The sequence below is a fragment of the Panicum virgatum genome, chromosome 7K, assembly GCF_016808335.1.
Source record: "Panicum virgatum strain AP13 chromosome 7K, P.virgatum_v5, whole genome shotgun sequence".
NCBI lineage: Eukaryota > Viridiplantae > Streptophyta > Magnoliopsida > Poales > Poaceae > Panicum > Panicum virgatum.
In genome coordinates, this window is record NC_053142.1 from 47,224,498 (window position 1) to 47,244,498 (window position 20,001).

General features: G+C 46.2%; 3 protein-coding genes across 5 annotated transcripts; 2 read left to right on the forward strand and 1 right to left on the reverse strand.

Annotated features, from left to right (window-relative positions):
• The first annotated feature begins 7,127 nt into the window (after positions 1 to 7,127).
• LOC120641769 (protein NARROW LEAF 1-like) lies at positions 7,128 to 12,918 on the forward strand. 3 transcript variants are annotated; one of them, XM_039918001.1, is made up of 6 exons: positions 7,128 to 7,402; positions 9,483 to 10,018; positions 10,133 to 10,276; positions 10,911 to 11,151; positions 11,526 to 12,053; positions 12,222 to 12,918. In XM_039918001.1, exons 2-6 carry the CDS (start codon positions 9,539 to 9,541, stop codon positions 12,608 to 12,610), a joined length of 1,782 nt encoding a protein of 593 aa, XP_039773935.1. In that variant the 5' UTR covers positions 7,128 to 7,402; positions 9,483 to 9,538; the 3' UTR covers positions 12,611 to 12,918. The 3 variants fall into 3 exon arrangements, with proteins under 3 accessions (XP_039773935.1, XP_039773934.1, XP_039773936.1); XM_039918000.1 differs by having other exon boundaries at positions 7,128 to 7,399; positions 9,492 to 10,018; XM_039918002.1 differs by having other exon boundaries at positions 7,131 to 7,399; positions 9,492 to 10,018; positions 11,553 to 12,053.
• Positions 12,919 to 13,505: 587 nt separating this feature from the next.
• On the forward strand, positions 13,506 to 17,770 carry LOC120641770 (lecithin-cholesterol acyltransferase-like 4). Its single transcript, XM_039918004.1, has 11 exons — positions 13,506 to 14,336; positions 14,698 to 14,789; positions 15,108 to 15,226; positions 15,430 to 15,565; positions 15,689 to 15,740; positions 15,834 to 15,934; positions 16,047 to 16,229; positions 16,311 to 16,468; positions 16,833 to 16,887; positions 17,008 to 17,061; positions 17,151 to 17,770. The coding sequence occupies exons 1-11, from the start codon at positions 14,102 to 14,104 to the stop codon at positions 17,565 to 17,567; spliced, it is 1,602 nt and encodes a 533-aa protein (XP_039773938.1). The 5' UTR covers positions 13,506 to 14,101; the 3' UTR covers positions 17,568 to 17,770.
• Positions 17,771 to 17,955: 185 nt separating this feature from the next.
• LOC120641771 (cysteine-rich and transmembrane domain-containing protein WIH2-like) lies at positions 17,956 to 19,128 on the reverse strand. Its single transcript, XM_039918005.1, has 3 exons — positions 18,795 to 19,128; positions 18,519 to 18,696; positions 17,956 to 18,431 (listed from the first exon to the last, which is right to left on the reverse strand). The coding sequence occupies exons 1-3, from the start codon at positions 18,811 to 18,813 to the stop codon at positions 18,386 to 18,388; spliced, it is 243 nt and encodes an 80-aa protein (XP_039773939.1). The 5' UTR covers positions 18,814 to 19,128; the 3' UTR covers positions 17,956 to 18,385.
• Positions 19,129 to 20,001: the final 873 nt, after the last annotated feature.

Below are 20,001 nucleotides of genomic sequence, written 5' to 3' on the forward strand. Positions count from 1 at the left end.
TTTCTTGAGAGGAAGAAAGATAAAGGGGTGCTGCTAGCAGTGAAAGTGATGGAAAGGTACGGTGGTGGTGGCGAAAAAGAAAAACACGAGTGGATGCCATTCTTTAAAGCCTATAGTGAGCTAGCTGCCTAGCTGTGTAATGTCTGTGAGACGAGATGCCCTAGCAGAGTAGCAGGCATATGCTTATGGAGTAGGGACGTCACCCCTACCGCCCTACTCCTACGAGTGTGGAGTGTGGTATGATCAGCAAACAAAATGGCATGGGTCAGGTCGCGCAGCACAGCACAGCACATTCTTCCTGAGTTCCTTGCAAAGATACACAGGACATGTTTGGTTCCATGACTTTTTTTTTTCATGAGTCCCTATCACATCAAAAACAATTATAGTATTAAATAAAATCTGTTTATAAATATTTTTTTGACAGCTGAGTGCTAATTCGCGAGACGAATCTGATGAACCTAAGTAATTCATAATTTGATACATTGATGCTACAATAACTATCCACTAATCATAAATTAATATACGTCATTAGATTCGTCTCGCAATTTAACCCAGAGTTCTGCAGTTAGTTTTATAATTAACCTTTATTTAATATTTTTAAATACTAAAAATTACAGAGACTTAAAAAATCACTGTAACCAAACAACGCCTACATCGGCCGCCCGGCGGCCCCCAAAACTCGCATTGTATGGTGAGCCTCGAGCAAGACGATGTTGTCTCCCACATCCCTGAAGATAAGATTCTTGAAAGCAGGAGCAATGAGACGGTCGGTGAAATAAACGGCAGCGGCAGTGGTTGCTCTGCAGCAGCACGTGCAGTCAATGCGGAGCGAGCGTAGCAGCAGAGCAGCGAACAGTAGGAGCGCCGCGCTCGTATCTATCTACCCGCTTCAAGCTGGCGTTTCACGAGACCGTCGCTCCGCGCTCTCTCTTCTTTACTTTCTCGGCTGATTTAAAAACCGGCTGATTTAATAATACCATGTGAGAAGAAATAAACAAAAACAAGCCGAAATAAGCCGGGAAAAGAGAACCAAACAGAGGCCTTCTGGTGATTGTTCGTAGGAAAAGGAAAAACTGCAGGGATGTGAAAACCAGGTCCCTGGCGAGTTACGGCGGGGTCGTCGTCAACTCGTTTGGAACTTGTCGAAGAGGGTACTGTTCCCGGATACCCTGCCGCTGCCCCGAGAGAGAGACAGACACAGAAAGAGAGGCGCCAGCAGCAGCAGCAATGCGGCAGTTTGGTGGGCCTGGTGCAGCGCCGCGCGTGGGCCGTGGCTTTTCCTCGCGGCTTGGCCCGTATGTACCCAGCAGTTGTACGCTCACAAGCACGTGCGCCACCACACCGTATGTCCGTATGTATGTACGGGGATTCCAGAAGGCCTTGGGCGATCAGGTTCGCCCGTTTCGGATCCCGTTTCGGATCCGACGCCTGCCCGGCCGCCATTGTGGTTGGGGTTGGGAGCACCACCACCACCACCACCGAGAGGCAGGGCATTGCTTGAGGATGCCCGCCCGCCGGCATGGCGCCAAGCTTTGGGCCCCGGCTAGCGTCCATGATGAAAGAGAGTGTGTGTGTGGAGCGCGGTCAAACCGTCAAAGGTGACTGGGTGAGGCCATGGCCAATGGCCAATGCATGCGGGAGGAGGGGCTGTGGTCTCCCCTGCCTGCCTGCCTGAAACCCTATCCTCCTCTCTGGCAACGCCCAGTGCACGCCGTGGGCAGAGGGACGACGATAATAAGCGACGCGCGGTGCAATGCAAAGTACACCCGGCCAAGGCTCCCCCCCCCTGCAGATCTCCTCCTGCTCCGCCGCGCATGGGTCCAGTTTTCATTTTTCACAGGGTCATTATTACTATTTGGATCATTCATGGAATAGTGTCGTCAATTCATCATCCATCCACCAACACAGTCTAATCATCATCCACCCATGCCTTCAGTTCTCGTGGTGCAAAAAAAAAAAAAGAAGAAGAAGCAACGTATAGCATCTAGAATCCAGAATTGTAGGCAGCAACATAATGTACCAGCAACTTGCTAACCGCTCCACCAATATACGAGAGAGACCGCAAATCAATTACATACTACTGGCAAGTACTTCTGTCAAAAAAACAAACATATCTAGCAAGTACTCAAGGGGACTACACGGTTGGTACATGTAACAGTTGCGGGCGGGCCTGAGAAAAAGGAGGAAGTGGGTAGCCGCGTGGCTTGAGGGAGGCCCCCGGGGGACAGGCGGCAGCGTCGCGGCGCTGTCCGTCTACAGGAAGCCTGCCGCTGGCCTCCCGCCATCACCAGCGACCGTCAATGTTTTTTTTAAAACAAAAGGAGCGAAGGTCACCATCCAAGTATCATCCGATTTTGATTTTAGGGTGTGTTTAGATCCCACCCCGTAAACGCAAAAAAGCCGTAAACGCATTAAAGTGAAAATAAATACTGCTAATTTAAAGTACTAAATGAAGTCTATTTACAAAACTTTTTGCATGGTTGGGCTGTAAATCGCGAGACGCATCTAATGAGCCTACTTAATCCATGATTTGCAACAGTGATGCTACAGTAACCATCCGCTAATTATTGATTAATCATGAATTAATTAGTGGATTAATTAGTATCATTAGATTCGTCTCGCGATTTACAACCCATCTGTGCAAAAAGTTTTGTAAATAGACTTCATTTAGTACTTCAAATTGGAAAGATTCCCACGCAAAAAAAATTTGCGTTTACACGCCCCCTGATCTAAACACGGCCTTAATCATAAAATTTGAAAATCGGATATTCTTGACCATCCAAGTATCAAAACCGTTCACAATTGACCATTCAGCTATTTTGGACGGTGGTTTCGCTGATGTGGCCAACACACGGCAGTGAGGCCCACCTGTCAGCTCCTTTCTCTCTACTCTCTCCTCTCTCTGTCCCGGGCGTCGGCCACCCCTGCCTCGGCGTCGGCCCTTCCCCGGCGCCGGCCACCCCTGCCTCGACGTCGGCCGCTCCTGCCCCCACCCCTTCCTCGGCGTCGGATGCCATGCCTCTCCCCCACCAGCTGCCCCTTCCCGCACTAGCGGCAGCGGCGTGCCGGCCACGGCTTCGGCCGGCAGCGGCCCTGGCCGCGTGGCGCAGCATCCGCAAGGCGGCACGGCCAACGTGGCACGCACGGCGCAAAGGGCGGGCGAGCGCACGAGCGCGCCCAGCCCCATGACACACGGCCCTGCGGCGAGCCGCGACGACGTGGCCATGTGCCGTCGAGAAGGAGTGATGCGCCGGAAAAACAAAAGGGTCGGTGAGCACAAGTGGGGCATGGAAAACTCACCGAGGCGTCCGATTGGGGTGGAAGTCTGCAGGAACGGGCTGTCCACGGTGAGATGGATGGAGCCATGGAGTCGACGGTGCACGACTGCGGCGGCCGTGGAATTTGAAATCCCCGGCGCCGTGGAGCTCAGCTATGCTTAGATCTCAGTCACGGCTGTAGCTGGGAAGGTTTGGGTGCCGTGGGTGATAGGGAATTGGAAAGAGGCGGCCATTGGTGGGAGTATTTGTAGCCGGTGGTGGAGCTTTGTTCGGCGCTCATGTTGGGCGAGAGAAAGAACAGAGAAGAAAGGGCGGAGGGCAGCCCGGCTATCATTGGAATGCGCGTGGGCATGGCAGCAGTAGAGCAGCGGAGAGTCGAGCAGCAACAGGAAGGCTAGGAGGCTCGGCACGTGGCCAGGACCGCCGCCGTCGAGCTCTATGGCGGCGGCGCGGGCCAGCTCGGCCCCCGACGGCCCCAAGCCGAAGCCGTCGAGCTCGGCCCCTAGTCGGAGCAGGCGACGCGGGTGAGCTCCATCCCCGGTCGGAGCAGGCGGCGCGGGCGATCTCGCCCCCAGCGGGCCTGGCTCCAGGCAACCTTGAGCTCCGCCATGGGCATGCGCCGCCGGCCGGCGAGCTCAAGCTCTGCCGCGCGCCGCGGTTTTGACCGGCCAGACGAGAGGCAAGACGGGTAAAGGAGCTTATAGGTGGCCCCACTACCACGTGTCGGCCACGTCAGCAAAACCACAGTTCAAAATAGTCGGATGGTCAATTGTGAACGGTTTTGATATTTGAATGGTCAAGAATATCCGATTTTAATGTTTTATGGTCAAAACCAAACTGAAGACATAGTTGGATGGTAAAAAATAGACTTCTTAAAAAAACTTAGCGACCGTCAATGTTCATCGACTCCACCTTGAACAGCGGCTGCGCGCGTGTGGATTCGCGCGGGCGAAGCGAACCCCAAGCCAGCCTTTAGCAGAACATTCAGGCCGTGTTTAGTTCGTCGGCGTGTAAACGTAATTTTTTTTCGACGGAATCTTACCAATTTGAAGTATTAAATGAAGTCTATTTATAAAACTTTTTTCACAGATGGGTTGTAAATCGCGAGACGAATCTAATGACGCCAATTAATCCATGATTAAGCAATAATTAGCGGATGGTTACTGTAGCATCACTGTTGCAAATCATGGATTAAGTAGGTTCATTAGATTCGTCTCGTGATTTACAGCCCATCCATGCAAAAAGTTTTATAAATAGATTTCATTTAGTACTTCAAATTAGCAAGATTATTTTGCAAAATTTTACATTTTTGCATTTTTATGTTTACGGGTGGTAACTAAAAGGGCCTCAGAGAAATACAGCAGCGGAAAGGCTGTGCCATCGCAGCTGCAGAGTTTGCAGCGCAATCAACGCTCGCATTGCATCCGAGTTCAAAAAAAAAAAAACGCTCGCATTGCTTCGCTGGCGACCCAGGCCGCCGAGTTATTACTCCGCCGTGCATCCTCATCAGCTGCTAGTTCTTGGCTGCTGCTGGCTGCTGCCTAATCTACTTACTGGCTCTGGCTACCATTTTGGGCGAGACAGAGAGAGAGACAGAGATATTAGTGACGGCTCGCCACTAACGCCGATCCTAATCGAGCTAGCAATCACCTTCTCTTTCACTGCCGTATCGCTTGCCTTTCAGCTCGATTCCATCGCCATCCAAGGTCCGTCGCCGGCGCACGCTCACAGTTTCACCGCAGCGGGAAACCTAGATATTTTTTGGATATCTTTCGTCGGCTCACACGATGGATCTCAGCGTGAAAACCTATCCGAAATCATCGTCAGCTCGAGCCGTCGCTCATCCACGCCTTTCTCGATGGATGGCGACTCCAAAAGCAGAAAGGAGAGGGCTTCCTTGACTAGCTGGTCTCGCCCTTGCAAATTTTGGTATCGGAAGGTTCTAGAAGCTCCAGCTACCACCCATGCCCCCAAATCTTATCCGCCGAACGCGTACGTACAGCGACGGCGTGGGTCTACCTCCCCCAACGACCTCCTCCGGCGTGGGTCTCCTCAATTTGTTTTCCACGAATAAAATTTAGTCCCATCACATTATATATTTGAATATTAATTAGGAGGATTAAATATAAATTAAATATGGAATTAATTAAATAAATACTAGAAGCTAATTCGTGATACTTTTTCCCAGAAGAGGCATTGATGATCTTGCAGAAACCAGTGGCCCAAGCCTGCCGATCTTGTGGGCGGGGTGATGCAGCGTGCAGCATTTGTACTGTTCATAGCTTCTCAGTGTACTACTACTACCCGCTGCCGATTTGCTGTTGAAGAAGGGAAAGGGAGAGAGGACGCTTTCCGGGGCCGAAAATGGAGGCAGCGTTTGCAGCCATCTGTTTCACTGCGCTGAGATACCCTTTGGCCATGTTTGGTTTTCACCCTGAAATTTTTTTCAAAAAAAAACAAATGTATGTATGAAGTACTAAACGAAATTTATTTGTAAATTTTTTTTACAGACGGGTGTAACTTTTCGAGATGAATCTAATGAGCCAAGTTCCACTATAATTGGCTACAGTGATACTACAGTAACCGCCTCTAATCATCTTCCAATTATGCGGTCAAATGCCTTATTAGCTACATCACATGCTACAGTACCATGATTGTGGAGGTTGTTTGTAATTAGACTTCATTTAATACCTCTAATTAGTGATCGAAGAGGCAAAAAGTTTTCACCCTCTAACCAAACAAGGCATTTGGTGGTTTCCCTGTGTTCTCTGTCTTCAGTTTCTTACTGTTTCAAGTAGAGGTTTCCTTTGCCACGATGCATTTCTATTCAGGCATAAATTTATCCGTAGGTCGGCAATGGATATACTCCCTCCGTACCTATAAAACTTGACGTTTTGGACAAGGTTTGGGTCAAACATTAGAAATATAAATCATCAATAACTTTTAAGTTGTTGAGTTTGCAAATGTGAAAATTATATCAATAGATTTGTCTTGAAAAATACGTTCATAAAAATATACATATACCACTTTTTCATAAATATTTTTATAATAACAAGTGGTCAAAGTTGTGTTTAGGAGACCGTGTCGTTATCCTAAACGTCAAGTTTTATGGATACGGAGGGAGTATGGCTAGATTATTTGTTGTGATTCCTCTTTTATTTCTTTTACTGTAACATCTTCATTTTCATTCAGAAATTCACAAAATCCTCTGAATTTCTGCCACAAACCTCCCCCCATGAAACACTAGCCCCCCGGGACCAGGGGCGGCGGAGGGCCACGTGTCGGCGAATTCCCTGCCGGCGATCGGGCCGTCCATTTCCGCCGGCGACATGGACGACTATGCAGCCAAAGCTCGAAACCGAGGCCGTGTTTGGTTAGGGGTGAAAAAGTTTTTATATAAAATTTTCGCCCCTTTGACTATTAATTAGAGGTATTAAATGAAATCTAATTACAAAATAACTTTCACAATTATGATACTGTAGCATGTGATGTAGCTAATAAGGTCTTTGACCATATGATTAGAGAATGATTATGTGCGGTTACTATAGCACTACTGTAGCTAATCATGGTGGAACTTAACTCATTACATTCGTCTCGAAAAGTTATACTCATCCGTGAAAAAATTTCACAAATAAACTTCATTTAGTATTCCATGCCTACATTCATTTTTTTTAAAAAAATTCACGTTATAAACCAAACATGGCCTACACGCCGCTCGACACACCACACGGGCGCAACAGTATCAGCGGCTGTTCATCCCATCTCTGACCATGATCACCTAAGCCGAGCTCGCGCCCCTCCATCTCTCTCCCCCGTTCTCTCTTTCCCCCAAGATTCCCGCCCCCTCCGCCCCCGGCTCCCCCCCCCCCCCCCCCATCTCGCTAGCCCCTAGCTCTGGGCCTCCTCTCGCTGTGCGTGCACAGCGAAGGACCGCAGGCTCGAGCGGTAGGGGTCGCTGCATCGAGGAGGGCGCGGCGCTGCAGGAAGGCTGCAAGGCTGGCGGCTTCTGCCCACTGGGCGTCGCCCTGAATAGTGGAGATTCCCACCCCCATTTCCCAATTATGGATAGCCAGCAGCCAGCGGGGGAGGACTGAGGCCGCTCGCCATTGCTCCCATTTGAGGTAAGCGCCTGGAATTCCTCTTCTTCCGCACGTAAAAATCCTTCCATGACTGGATCTTTTCGCTGCCGTGAGCCCGGGAATGGAGAAAGGCGGGATCTTGGCAGCGCCTTCTCCTTCCTTTCTTGGTTTCCTGCCTCTTTCTTTTTTCGTTATATCCTTTATTGATTGATTCATGATTGCATTTGTGAGTCCGCTTAGCTTTCGTATTCATTCTACCGCTGGTTGGTTAATCTTTTCGAAGTCCCTCTGTTTTTGTTTTAATCTTGATGCCGAAGTGAAGGGTTCTTGATTTTGCTTAGCAGAGTAGAGTTACAGCCAGCCGCCAGGCAGGGTTTGTTAGGAATAAACCTGACTGGTCATGTGTGTGCGTTGGTGTGTCGCGTGTGCGTGTGCAGGATAGCTGCACGGGGCTGTTAGCTGCAGGAATGAGTCGCAGACGTGCCTTCCGTAGAGCTCGGCGAGAGGCCAGATCGTGCGCATGAGGAGTGGCTCACGTACGTTCTGGCCGGGTCTTCAGGAGCTAGTGCATGCGTGCGAGTGCCGAAGTGGCCGTTGCTAGGCGCTGCAGCTATAAAGTGCGATGTAGTCTCGCTCATTTGGGTTGAGCCGAGGGGAATAAGAGAAGCCAGCATACCGGCCGCCGGGGCGTTCGTCGCCATATCTCGTGTTCTTGTGATCGTCCGTCGTTCCTCGGTTCCAACAGGGTTTAGCTCCTTTTGACATTTTGTGTAGCCCCCCTCCCCTTTTAAGTTCGATCCTAGCATCGGCAAGTGTGTTTGATGTATTCTTTTTTACCAGAAAAGGTGTGGGTGCTGTTGGTTGTTGTTAATCCGTCTTGGGTGCGGAAATGCGATGGAAAGCGAGGTCCCGTCTTCGTAGAGACAATCTTGGAGGCGTGATCGATGGCTCCCGATGTTTTGCCTTCAGCATTCTTTATTCAGAGTTTGGAGAAACGCCATGGAAGGAGTATTGTTCGTCTCTGCATTCCAGACTTAGCTAGAGCATGTGGTTCAATGTTGGCTACCCAATACCAATTCCTGGTGGCGCTTTTTAGGACCTTTTGTTTCTGCTTTTCTCTTTCAAGAAAGTACATGATGCCTTTGCCCAACTTCGTTTTCACTGCCGACTACCAAAATCGTAGTGTAGGTCCTACCTTATTCCCCGAAATGAGACTATCATTAGTTCATTACAATCAGTGGCCATGTGGATTTATGCCAAATCCTTTGTTTAAAGAGAGAATTTGTGCCATCCCTTAACCTTCATGGCCCTGATTTCTTGAATTGTCAAGTCGCCATTGCCTTTAGACAGCAAGGGGGCGGAGGCCTGGGCTTTTGCAGATTCCTCTTATCTGTTTATTTCTATATCAGAGGCCATGTTTGGTTGGAGGGTGGAAAAGTTTTGATGAGAGAGAAATGATGCTTTGACTACTAATTAGGGGTATTAAATAAAGTCTAATTACAAAATTACCTCCACACTGTGGTACTGTAGCAGTTGCTCTAGCTAATGAGATCTTTGACCGCATGGTAGGATGATTGAGCGCGGTTACTGTAGCATCACTGTAGCCATAATGATGAAACTTGGCTCATTAGATTCGTCTCGAAAAGTTACACCCATTCCTAAAAAGGTTTTGCAAATAAACTTCGTTTAGTACTTCATGCATGCATTCGTCTTTTTGTGCAAAAGTTTTCGTGGATTCATCCAAACACGGCCAGAATATCAGATGCGCCGTTCAAATGGATCGTATCCTTCGTACAGCTGATTGGTGGTGTCTGCCTATTCTGTCATCTTTCAGAGACACTAAATTCAGGCTGCTTTGTTTACGTGGCTCTCCTTGCAATCTTTCAGAATCTATTCCTGAAGAATATCAAGCTGCTCCACAACTAGCTGTTTGTTCACATATGTGCTCTTGACCATAGATCGCCCCATCCATTATGAGTCTATAAATTGGTAGCACATTGTTCACATAGCTGTTTGTTCACATATGTACAAGGATACGAGCTTTCGAGCCTTTTCCTTACATTTTCTACCTTAGGCCTTAGGTTATCTAGCCTCGAAGATCATGTTCTCTGACTTGATGCTTCTCATTTTCAAGGTCACAACTTGTCCTACCTGGTGTAGCTTAGCAACCTGTTCAGCAAAATGAGGCCTTCAGATGACAGGGCGCAGCTCTCAGGCTTTGCACAATCAGAAGAATCAACACTTGATGTGGAGGGGCATTGCTACCACCAACAGTCATTCCCTTGTTCTCCATCAATGCAACCAATTGCTTCTGGGTGCACACACACAGAGAATAGCGCGGCATACTTCTTATGGCCGACATCAAACCTACAGCATTGTGCAGCTGAGGGGCGTGCAAACTACTTTGGCAACCTTTCAAAAGGACTCCTTCCCAAGTCTGGCAAGTTGCCAAAGGGCCAGCAAGCAAATAGCTTGCTTGACTTGATGACTATAAGAGCTTTCCATAGCAAGATATTACGATGTTTTAGCCTTGGGACCGCAGTGGGATTCCGCATCAGGAAAGGGGTTCTGACAGATATCCCTGCTATTCTTGTCTTTGTTGCTCGCAAGGTTAACAAGAAATGGCTTAATCCGACCCAATGCCTTCCTGCAATCGTTGAGGTTAGGAAACTTCAATTCATATGCATTTTAGATATTGCACTAGCTTGGTTTTTTGTGCTTTGAATTGGTTTTGTCATGGTCTGAATAACTTTCACTAAGTCGGATCATTGACAGGGTCCAGGAGGTGTTTGGTGTGATGTTGATGTTGTTGAATTCTCGTACTATGGCGCACCAGCTCAAACTCCAAAAGAGCAAATGTTCACTGAGCTTGTTGATAGGTTGTGCGGTAGTGATGAATGTATCGGTTCAGGATCTCAGGTACACCTTTGTTCTTTTCTGCATTGATTAATTTTCGAACTATATATAATATATCATGTGGATCAATTAGATCGTGCTACCATCTGCACTTGTGCAGCTGTGCACAATAATTGTACCAGACAAAACCCTGTACTACAAAATTGTACTACTGATTTGTAGGGGGACCATTCAATTTTGTCAAGATTCTTCTCGAGATTTAACCAGTACAAAGGGGGGGAATGCCTGGCATGCATATTCTAAGGACTGACAGATACTTTTTCAGTACATCCAACCATGTAAAATGCCTGGTTAAAGGAGCTACTATGAATCCGGCAAATGTTCAGTTCATCCAGCTGGATGTTCTAATAAGATATTCCAACTAGTTTCCCCTGTCAAATGTATGCTATAGTGGCAAACACATACTCTTTGTCCTAAAAAAACACATCACACATAATCTGAGATGATGCAACTGAAATTTGCTACTATCGTCTGAATTACCTTAGTCATTGATTCTCTTTGAAACTACCAGAAGATTTTGTCACATTTGTGGTGGCAAAATAGGCAGCTGCTAATACTGTGTGATGATGCAATGGATGATTGAAGATGCCATGCTTCTAAAAATTTCCTCCGTATGGATCTTGTTTCATGGTTTCAGGTTGCAAGTCAGGACACTTTTGGAACTTTGGGTGCCATTGTAAAACGGCGAACTGGCAACAAGCAGATAGGTTTCCTAACCAACCGGCATGTTGCGGTTGACTTGGACTACCCAAACCAGAAGATGTATCACCCACTGCCGCCCAACCTTGGGCCTGGTGTTTATCTTGGAGCTGTCGAAAGGGCAACATCTTTCATCACAGATGATGTTTGGTATGGAATTTATGCTGGAACAAACCCAGGTAGAGCAGTTACAAATTACCTGGATAATAGAGGAAACAAAATATTGCTTACAGCTTTAATTGCTTGGTTAATTTTGTGTCTATTTAAAATTTCACGAGATGCCATTATTTATTAATCTATTCATATCAAGCAAGGTTTGACATTTGTGAGTCTATTGAATTTTGTCAGTCAAATTAACACCAACTTGCTCTTCAGGTTGCTGCTTGCAAACAAAGCAGCATAAGTTTAATTTTGAGAAAAAAAATAAGTTAGGCCTTTTTTTCTGAACAAATAAAGTATAGGCTAGTTTTCGCCATGTTACCAATGTAGCACATCTACCTTTTTTTTTGCCGACATTCAAAATGATGTACATAATGTTCTAATTCCCAAACATACATGCCATGTTCTAATAAACTTGCAGAGACATTTGTACGGGCTGACGGGGCATTCATCCCATTTACTCATGACTTTGACATCAAGACTGTCACAACTACAGTTAGGGGTGTTGGTGACATCGGGGATGTTAAGGTTATAGATCTGCAGTGCCCGCTTAATAGCCTCATAGGGAGGCAAGTATGCAAAATCGGCAGAAGTTCTGGTCACACAACTGGAACTGTGATGGCTTATGCCCTTGAATACAATGATGAGAAAGGAATAAGCTTCTTCACTGACCTCCTTGTTGTCGGTGAGAATTGCCAAACATTTGATTTGGAAGGTGATAGTGGGAGCCTTATTATCCTGACCGGCCAGGATGGTGAGAAGCCACGTCCTATTGGGATAATATGGGGTGGCACAGCAAACCGTGGGAGGCTAAAGCTTACATGTGACCATGGCCCTGAAAATTGGACCAGTGGAGTTGATCTTGGCCGCCTTCTGGACCGTCTTGAACTTGATCTTATCATAACCAATGAATCACTCCAAGGTTTGGTCTTTCCCAAACTTTCATTTCTATGTGCTCTACTTGTTTCCGATTGTCTGTTCAGATATCTACAAAATTCATTATCCGGTTCAGAACTATTATTTCAAAAATTGAATCTGTACGCTTTTGTTTCCATGATACACAACTGACAAAATTTTATCCTAAATGAAGATGCCGTGCAGCAGCAAAGGCTTGCGATGGTGGCTGCAGCCAACTCTATCGTTGGGGAGTCTTCCACAGTAGCCCCTCCTGTCCCAGAAGAAAAGGTGGAGGATATGTTCGAGCCTCTGGGGATCAAAATTGAGCAGCTGCTTCGGCAAGACGTTCCGACCACTGGAACTGAAGGGGACGATGCAGCTGTGACCGACGTGGAGGAGCACCAGTTCATCTCAAACTTCGTCGGTATGTCCCCTGTGCGCCAAGACCAGGACGCTCCGAGGCAAATCGCCAACCTGAACAACCCATCAGAGGAAGAACTGGCCATGTCGCTGCACCTAGGTGACCGGGAGCCCAAGCGGCTGCGCACCGACACAGAAGCTGACCTTGACCTGGAGAAGTGAGGTGCTCAGTTCAGCTTCCCTACATTCAGAAATCAGAACTAGTCTGAAGATCTTCTGTGGTCCAGCAAATTGAACCTGCAGCGTTAGCTTAAACCATCATGCTCATGGCGAATGCATTATGATGTACTATGGTGAAACTTGATTCAGCACTTGTAGGAGTTTAGGTGGGATCCCGGCAGTTTTGCACTGTTCTCATGAGACTTGATATACACAAATGCTGAATCCTCTACCATGTTAAAACAATGTAGGGAGCGATGAAGTGATCTTCAGCACTTTTTTCCTATCATTATTGGTGATGTTTTTCTCAAGATCAAGCTTCTGGAAATCTCATGTTTTTTTAGTAAGAAATCTTATGTTTTCACTTTCTAACGTAAAAACTGCTGCTTTTACATGTACTCTCCGTTCTAAATTATGAATTGTTTTAGCTTTTTAGACTTTTTATATGTATTTACTTAGAAAATCAAAATTATAAATAAAATCTATAATATGAAACGTAAGGTAACGGAGCAGCATGTATATATACATCTCTGTGTGACTGTCACTTATGGGCCATGGAGGCATGGACCGGGATATGCTGAACAGACGGCCCAGATCTAACTGTTAAATCCTCCGCAAAAGCTTCACCCGTTCGATTCTTTTAATTCAGAATCAGGACCAGCTTTCACTGACATTTTGGGTCCGCCACGCCGGGAAACTTCATCATCGTACTGAAGTCTAAATTAGGACTCCTCTGAGGCGATTTCTCCCTAACTACTTTTAGCACTAGTCACGGATCGCTGGGCCCCGCAACACGTCGGGTACTCCTGTCATTGAGGGAGGCAGATCTCGGGTGACGTGGGCAGACGGATCCACGTGGCCGCTGGTTGCTTCGCGTATCTCCCTTCAGCTGGGCGTTAGAGTACGGGACGGGAACGGGATAGCGAAGCCCTCACGCCGCCGGAACCCCACCACCTCCCAATCCGGAAGCGAATAAACGCCGCAGGATTCCGACCGCGGTCCGTACCCCAGCGTCGGCGTCCCCCGATTGGTTCCAAACCTTGCGGCTTGATTCGTGCGATCGGAGCTGGTTTGGCGGGAAGGCTCTCGCTTTCCTGCCGGCGCTTCAGCTGGAGCGATTGGGGGTTCGGTCGGTGTTCATGTTCTAGGGGTGGGGGCGTCAGAGTTGTCGGCGTTTTCTTTTTCGTTTCACTGGTGGCTGCCGCAGCCAATCGAGACTGCTCCTGTTTCCTATCTATGGCCCAATCGCTTTAGTTTTTGCTCTGATTTCAATCCTGATTTCGCTGTGTTAGTCTGGCGAAACAAATTGCAAGCTGATTTCGGGAATATTTTCAGCTTACCCTGATTTCGCTGCAATTTGCTGAAATCGCTGAGCCATCATCGCTGCTTGCGTGATCTGATAGCTGCTGAAGCGGGGGCAGTTGCCGCTGGCTGCTGGTTGGGGTTGAATTTGGATAGAGAAGTCTTGGAAAGGCGCAGCCTTTTTTGGTGACCATGACGCTACTTGAGGAGTTGATCCGGGCGATAGAGCTCTGGCTGCGGATTGTCAAGGAGCAGGTGCCCTTGGTCGATCCAACCCTTGACCCGGTGCTACTTGTTCCTGGTATTGCCGGCTCCATCCTTGAAGCTGTTGATGAGGCTGGGAACAAGGAGAGGGTGTGGGTGCGCATCCTTGCTGCGGAGCATGAGTTCCGGGAGAAGCTCTGGTCCAGATTTGATGCCTCCACTGGTATGAGCAACACTCTTGTTCACCAATAATTGTGGTTTACATTCAATTGGCTAATTATACATTGACTTAATTATTTAAACTCTAATGTTAGGGACTGTACTGACTTACTTTGGACATGATATGAAAAAGAAAGGATGTTAGAATATTGAACTAACAAAAAATGGCAGAGATGCTTGTACTAAAGTCACATGGTCTGGTGAAACAATTGATATAAACAAATGTATGGAAATTAATTTATTTTTCTTTGGCTTCATAAAGAAAACAACAGCTGATCCATTTTTATTCATGATTTTGTCCGATCTATTATTAGATCGCTTCCTGCTTCTATGTCATATGATTTGAAGTTATTCTAATGGAGCAGGTAGAACTGTTTCTGTGAATGAGAAAACAAGAATTACCGTCCCCGAGGATAGATATGGTTTGTATGCCATTGACACATTAGACCCAGACATGGTAAGATATTACTTATTTGGGAGCTTTGTTGTTGTTTTGTTATTTTTTAAAAAAAGTTTCACCTCAACCAGTAGCAGCTTGTAGAAGTAAATGTTTGTGATGTCTTTTCAACTTTCTGTCTCTTAGCTCGTGGCTCTCATCATGTGCTGCTCGGTTTCTTGTTATAATAGCCATGTTGCTTTTATTTTTCATTCTATCTGTTGTTGGCTTCCGACTTTGAAGCCAACTTGATTATAGATTCGATACGAACCCCTCCCAATAAATTGCATAAATTGCAGTGGTTCTATGATCTCAGAATTTACTACATTTTGGTAACAGATCATAGGCGATGAGACTGTGTACTACTATCATGACATGATAGTGGAAATGATTAAATGGGGATATCAAGAAGGAAAAACTCTCTTTGGGTTTGGTTACGATTTCCGCCAAAGCAATAGGTAAATTTTGCACTTTGTTCTTGTTTTATTTATGCTATCCACTTCGTGATCCTTTATTGATTATTAACAGTCACCGTTTTATGAGTTTATGAAAACAATTATGGATTTTCTCATTGGTGATTTAAGTATTGTGGAGTTTTCTATTCTCTGGTGGGACACATTATGTTTATCTTCATACTTTTTGATACTGTTCTGTTCTTCAGGCTCTCAGAGACCCTTGACAGATTTTCCAAAAAGCTGGAGTCAGTTTACACAGCTTCTGGTGGGAAAAAGATAAATCTCATTACTCACTCAATGGGGGGATTAATCGTCAAATGTTTCATATCTCTGCACAGCGATGTCAGTGCTTGTTCATGTATTTTGGATCTTTCCTTTTGATTTGCCATGTTCAATGTCCTGCTCAGCTTTGCTGGCTTCAAGACTATAGCTCCTTTTCTGAATAGTGTTGTTTTTCTTCTATAGGTATTTGAAAAATATGTTAAGAGTTGGATTGCAATTGCTGCACCATTCCAAGGTAATATGTGCTTGAGTACCATTTCTTCCAACGTTATTCAACTAGGCTGCTAGCAAATTTTACTTGACAAAGCGACCTTCTACTGTCCTACAGGTGCCCCTGGGTACATAACTACTAGTCTGCTGAATGGAATGTCTTTCGTTGAAGGATGGGAATCAAAATTCTTTATTTCAAAGTGGTGTATGCAACAATTGGTATGCTTTTATATCCTATCCATTTATCCGCATCCTATCGTCTGCATGTTTCATGTGGATACCAGAATTTTTTCCTTCAAAAAGAAGTCTGAAAACAGTATTTCTGCTTCAGCTACTTGAGTGCCCATCAATCTATGAGTTGTTGGCAAACCCAAACTTCCAGTGGAAAGACACTCCACTGCTACAGATTTGGAGAGAGAATTTGGATAACAATGGTAAGAAAAGTGCCCTGTTGGAGTCGTATGAGCCTGCGGAAGCAATAAAGATGATTGAAAAGGCTCTTTCCAACAATGAGGTGAGTCCTTCGCATTTCAAATTATGGTATGACTCAGCTTATGTTGATGCTTATTCTTTCTGAAAAATTTTGTAATGGCAGATCATTGCTGATGGGATGCATATTTCTGTGCCCCTTAATTTGGATATATTAAAGTGGGCAAAGGAAACTCATGATATTTTGTCCAGTGCAAAGCTTCCAGAATCAGTGAAGTTCTACAATATATACGGGACTGATTATGACACTCCACATACTGTCTGGTACTTTCTCACCTGGAAATTTCTGATTTTAGTTTCAGTTTTGTTCTTGTATTAAGCAGAATCTCCATTGGGCCCATTGACATGATGGGATGATGCGTTAATTGCTGTTTACGTTCAATAACTAGAGTGGTGCATGTGTCAGATTTTAGTATACTAGTAATTTCACAATACTAGTATTGCTACACAGATTGTAAACATTACTCGAGAGCTAAAATGTCTCCAAAACACAAACATGCTGGTCGAAATCCATGTAGCCAAATATTATGGGATAAGGCACAAATATGGTATAAACCATCAATGTAGGATGGCTACATATTGATGAGTAGCATCAACCTTCAGTTACTAATATGCATGTGTCTTGCAGCTATGGTAGTGAACACCATCCGGTTTCAAATCTTAGTCACCTTTTATATGCTCAGGTCAGTTCTTTTCCTTATTGTTGTGTTTTGTGCATACCTGGTTTCTGGCTTGCTGGTGTGCTGAACAATCAATCACTGGTTTGTAGTGCCTGAGGTTCTGAGCCATGTTTCTATTTTCAGGGAAAATATGTCTATGTTGATGGTGATGGATCTGTCCCAGTAGAATCAGCAAAGGTCTGATACTTTTGCTGTTCCAGATTATTATTTGGGAGGAAAGCGCTACTGAGAAAATTGTGTGAAATGTTTTTTCCCTCGTTTTGCAGGCGGATGGGCTTAATGCAGTGGCAAGAGTTGGGGTTGCAGCTGACCACCGAGGAATCGTCTGCAGCCACCACGTATTCCGGATTGTCCAGCACTGGCTGCATGCTGGAGAACCTGATCCGTTCTACAATCCCCTGAACGACTATGTCATACTCCCAACAGCCTATGAGATCGAGAAGCATCATGAGAAACGTGGGGATCTCACATCAGTTTCAGAGGACTGGGAGATCATCTCCCCGAGCGACGGCGAAACCATGAGGCCAGCTGAGTTAGCTCCTATGGTCGGCACGTTAACTGCAAGTCGTGAGGGCAAGGAGGGCACACTGGAAGAGGCACAGGCGACCATCGTTGTTCACCCAGAGAACAAGGGGCGGCAGCATGTGGAAGTTAGGGCTGTTGGTGTCAGCCATGGTGGCTAGGCGTAGGAACCACGTTGGTTGTTTGGCAGCTAAACCTCTGGGCACGGTAACACACACTGTAAAGTGCATGTACATATGGGCTACGGCCTCTGTTGGAAATTTGTGTTTAGAGCTGTAAAAATGTTTATTCTGCGTGTAAATGTTCAGAACTGAATGAGCAAAGTGGTGTTTGGAATACAACTCCCTCGCAAATAATTTGCTTATCATGTGGTGGTTGAAAATTGAAATGTTAGCCTTTTTAGCTGGCGCCTGTTGAAAAAAAAGGCTTTGTTGTTGTAACCAGCTATGTTGGATATCAGGATATGCCGAATCGTTTGGCCGTGCGGCATATTCTGTACCTCTCATTTCTTCAGCCGTAAGGGTCAAATGTGTTAAAAAGAATATTTAGAAGATGCCAATTTTTGTCCAATAGATTTCGTCGCCTGAGATTTACACTCTTGGACTTTAATGACAGCTTGGTACATTCACACTCCTGAACTCAACGGGGCGCTGAAAATCAACATCCACCATCGACACACGTTTACCCCAGAGCATGCAGGGTCAGAGGAGGCGTGGAGTACGGCAATAATCAAGCACCAAAGCAAGTACAGATTGATCGGAGATGCTTTTTTCACATGGAACTCCAAAAGGAAAAAGGAAAAACCTAGATCAGCTAATGAAGTCCGAAGATGTTTGCAGGTACACCAACACCACGATCATAAATTCATAACAAGGGCAAAACAGATACATTTGATGTAAACAAAGACGCATCATGACTCAGAAACAGCTCTATTCGCCTGCATGAAGGATGAGTCTGGACGTTCTCATCCCTGATGATGTCAGAAGCACATGTCGAGCATGCAGCAGCAGCAGATGGCCGCCAAACTGCAGATCAGAAACATAGACAGACAGATCAGAGACGTTGGCGAGCTAGCCGACGGGTTGGTAGACGACGGTGTCAGGATATCTTACCATCCTTTCAAGAAGCCGTCGTTGCTGCCCTTGGACTCCTGCGGCGGCGGGGGCGGCGGCGGGTACCCGGCCACGGGAGGCGGCGCGCCGTACGCCGGAGGCGGGTATGCCTGCTGGCCCGGCGGCGGATACGCCTGCTGGCCCGGCGGAGGGTACGCCGTGCCCGGTGGCGGGTACGCTGCAGAAGCAGAGCCAACAAACTCAAACCGATCAGTTCAGGTCAGGTAGCAAGAAGCATGGACGCATCACGGGCCACTGATCAGAACTCCGAAGTACCTGAAGGTTGGTAGCTCATGGCCGATTACAGCAAGAACTCTGTGCGATCAACACCAGCTGGAACTCTAGGAAGCCGAACAGGGACTGATAACACAGGAGATGGTGGATGGATAGACGAGATCATCACCTTCAGAGAGGCTAGTCCTTATATAGGCGCTGGGCGCCGAGCTGTAAAACACTTTTTTTAATCCCTAGTGCCAACCTGCTAGTATATTGCTTAGGCGCGTATTCCAAGGAGGAACGGAAAACTGAAGGACAAACTGAAAGCACCAGGCGTTCAGATTCAGAGAAGCCGCCTCGTTTTTTTAATAAATCAATGAAACTGAAAAGAAAAGATTTTTTGGAAAACAACTGAAAAGAAAAGATTGAAATTCAAAGAGAGCTCGCCTCAAAAAAAAAAAAATCAGAGAGAGGCGCCGGTCGCAGATGTCATGCCGCCTACCTGGCCACCAAGCCGTATCAGCCGTCTACTCGTCTTCTCCTATTGGCTAGCCCGTTCGTTGGTGGGTTCGGCCCCGTTCAGTTCGTGATTTTGGATGAAAAGTTACTGTAGCACAATTTATTGTTACTTGACAAATAATGTCCAATCATGAATTAATTAGGTTTAAAAAATATATCTCGTACTAATTAGTTAGACTGTATAATTAATTATTTTTTCAACTATATTTAATGCTCCATATATGTATCCGAAAATTCGATGTAACAGTTAGTATAACAAACTTTTTGGGAAGTGAACGGGCCTTCGTCTTCCTCACAACGCACACAACGGGTCCTACCTTCAGATCGGCCAGCGCCCACCCATGCATCATCGTGCTTTTTCAAAGCTCGGATCGGTGGCGCGCCAATGAGGAAGAGGAGCCACGACTCGGCCTGGTTAGTTCTTCCGCCGTCTCTGCCGTGTTCCAATCTTAATTTATATGCTATTAAAAAAATGTTTATATGGATGTCTTCATGTTGCTGTCTTGCTGAAATCAAATCTCTGATCATCTGCTGCAATGAGCGAGACAGAGACACTGCTCACATGCTTAACCCCTAAGCATCCATGGTCCGTTGCTGACAAGTCCATCCACTAAGGGACGACTTCGATTTTGGCTACATCCACCAAGCCGACACACCCCCGCAATGGCTAGTTTTTGGGCCACGGGTATATATACCCCTTCAGCCCCTTCACTCATTGGCTGCTGACTCCGCGAACTAAACACACTCT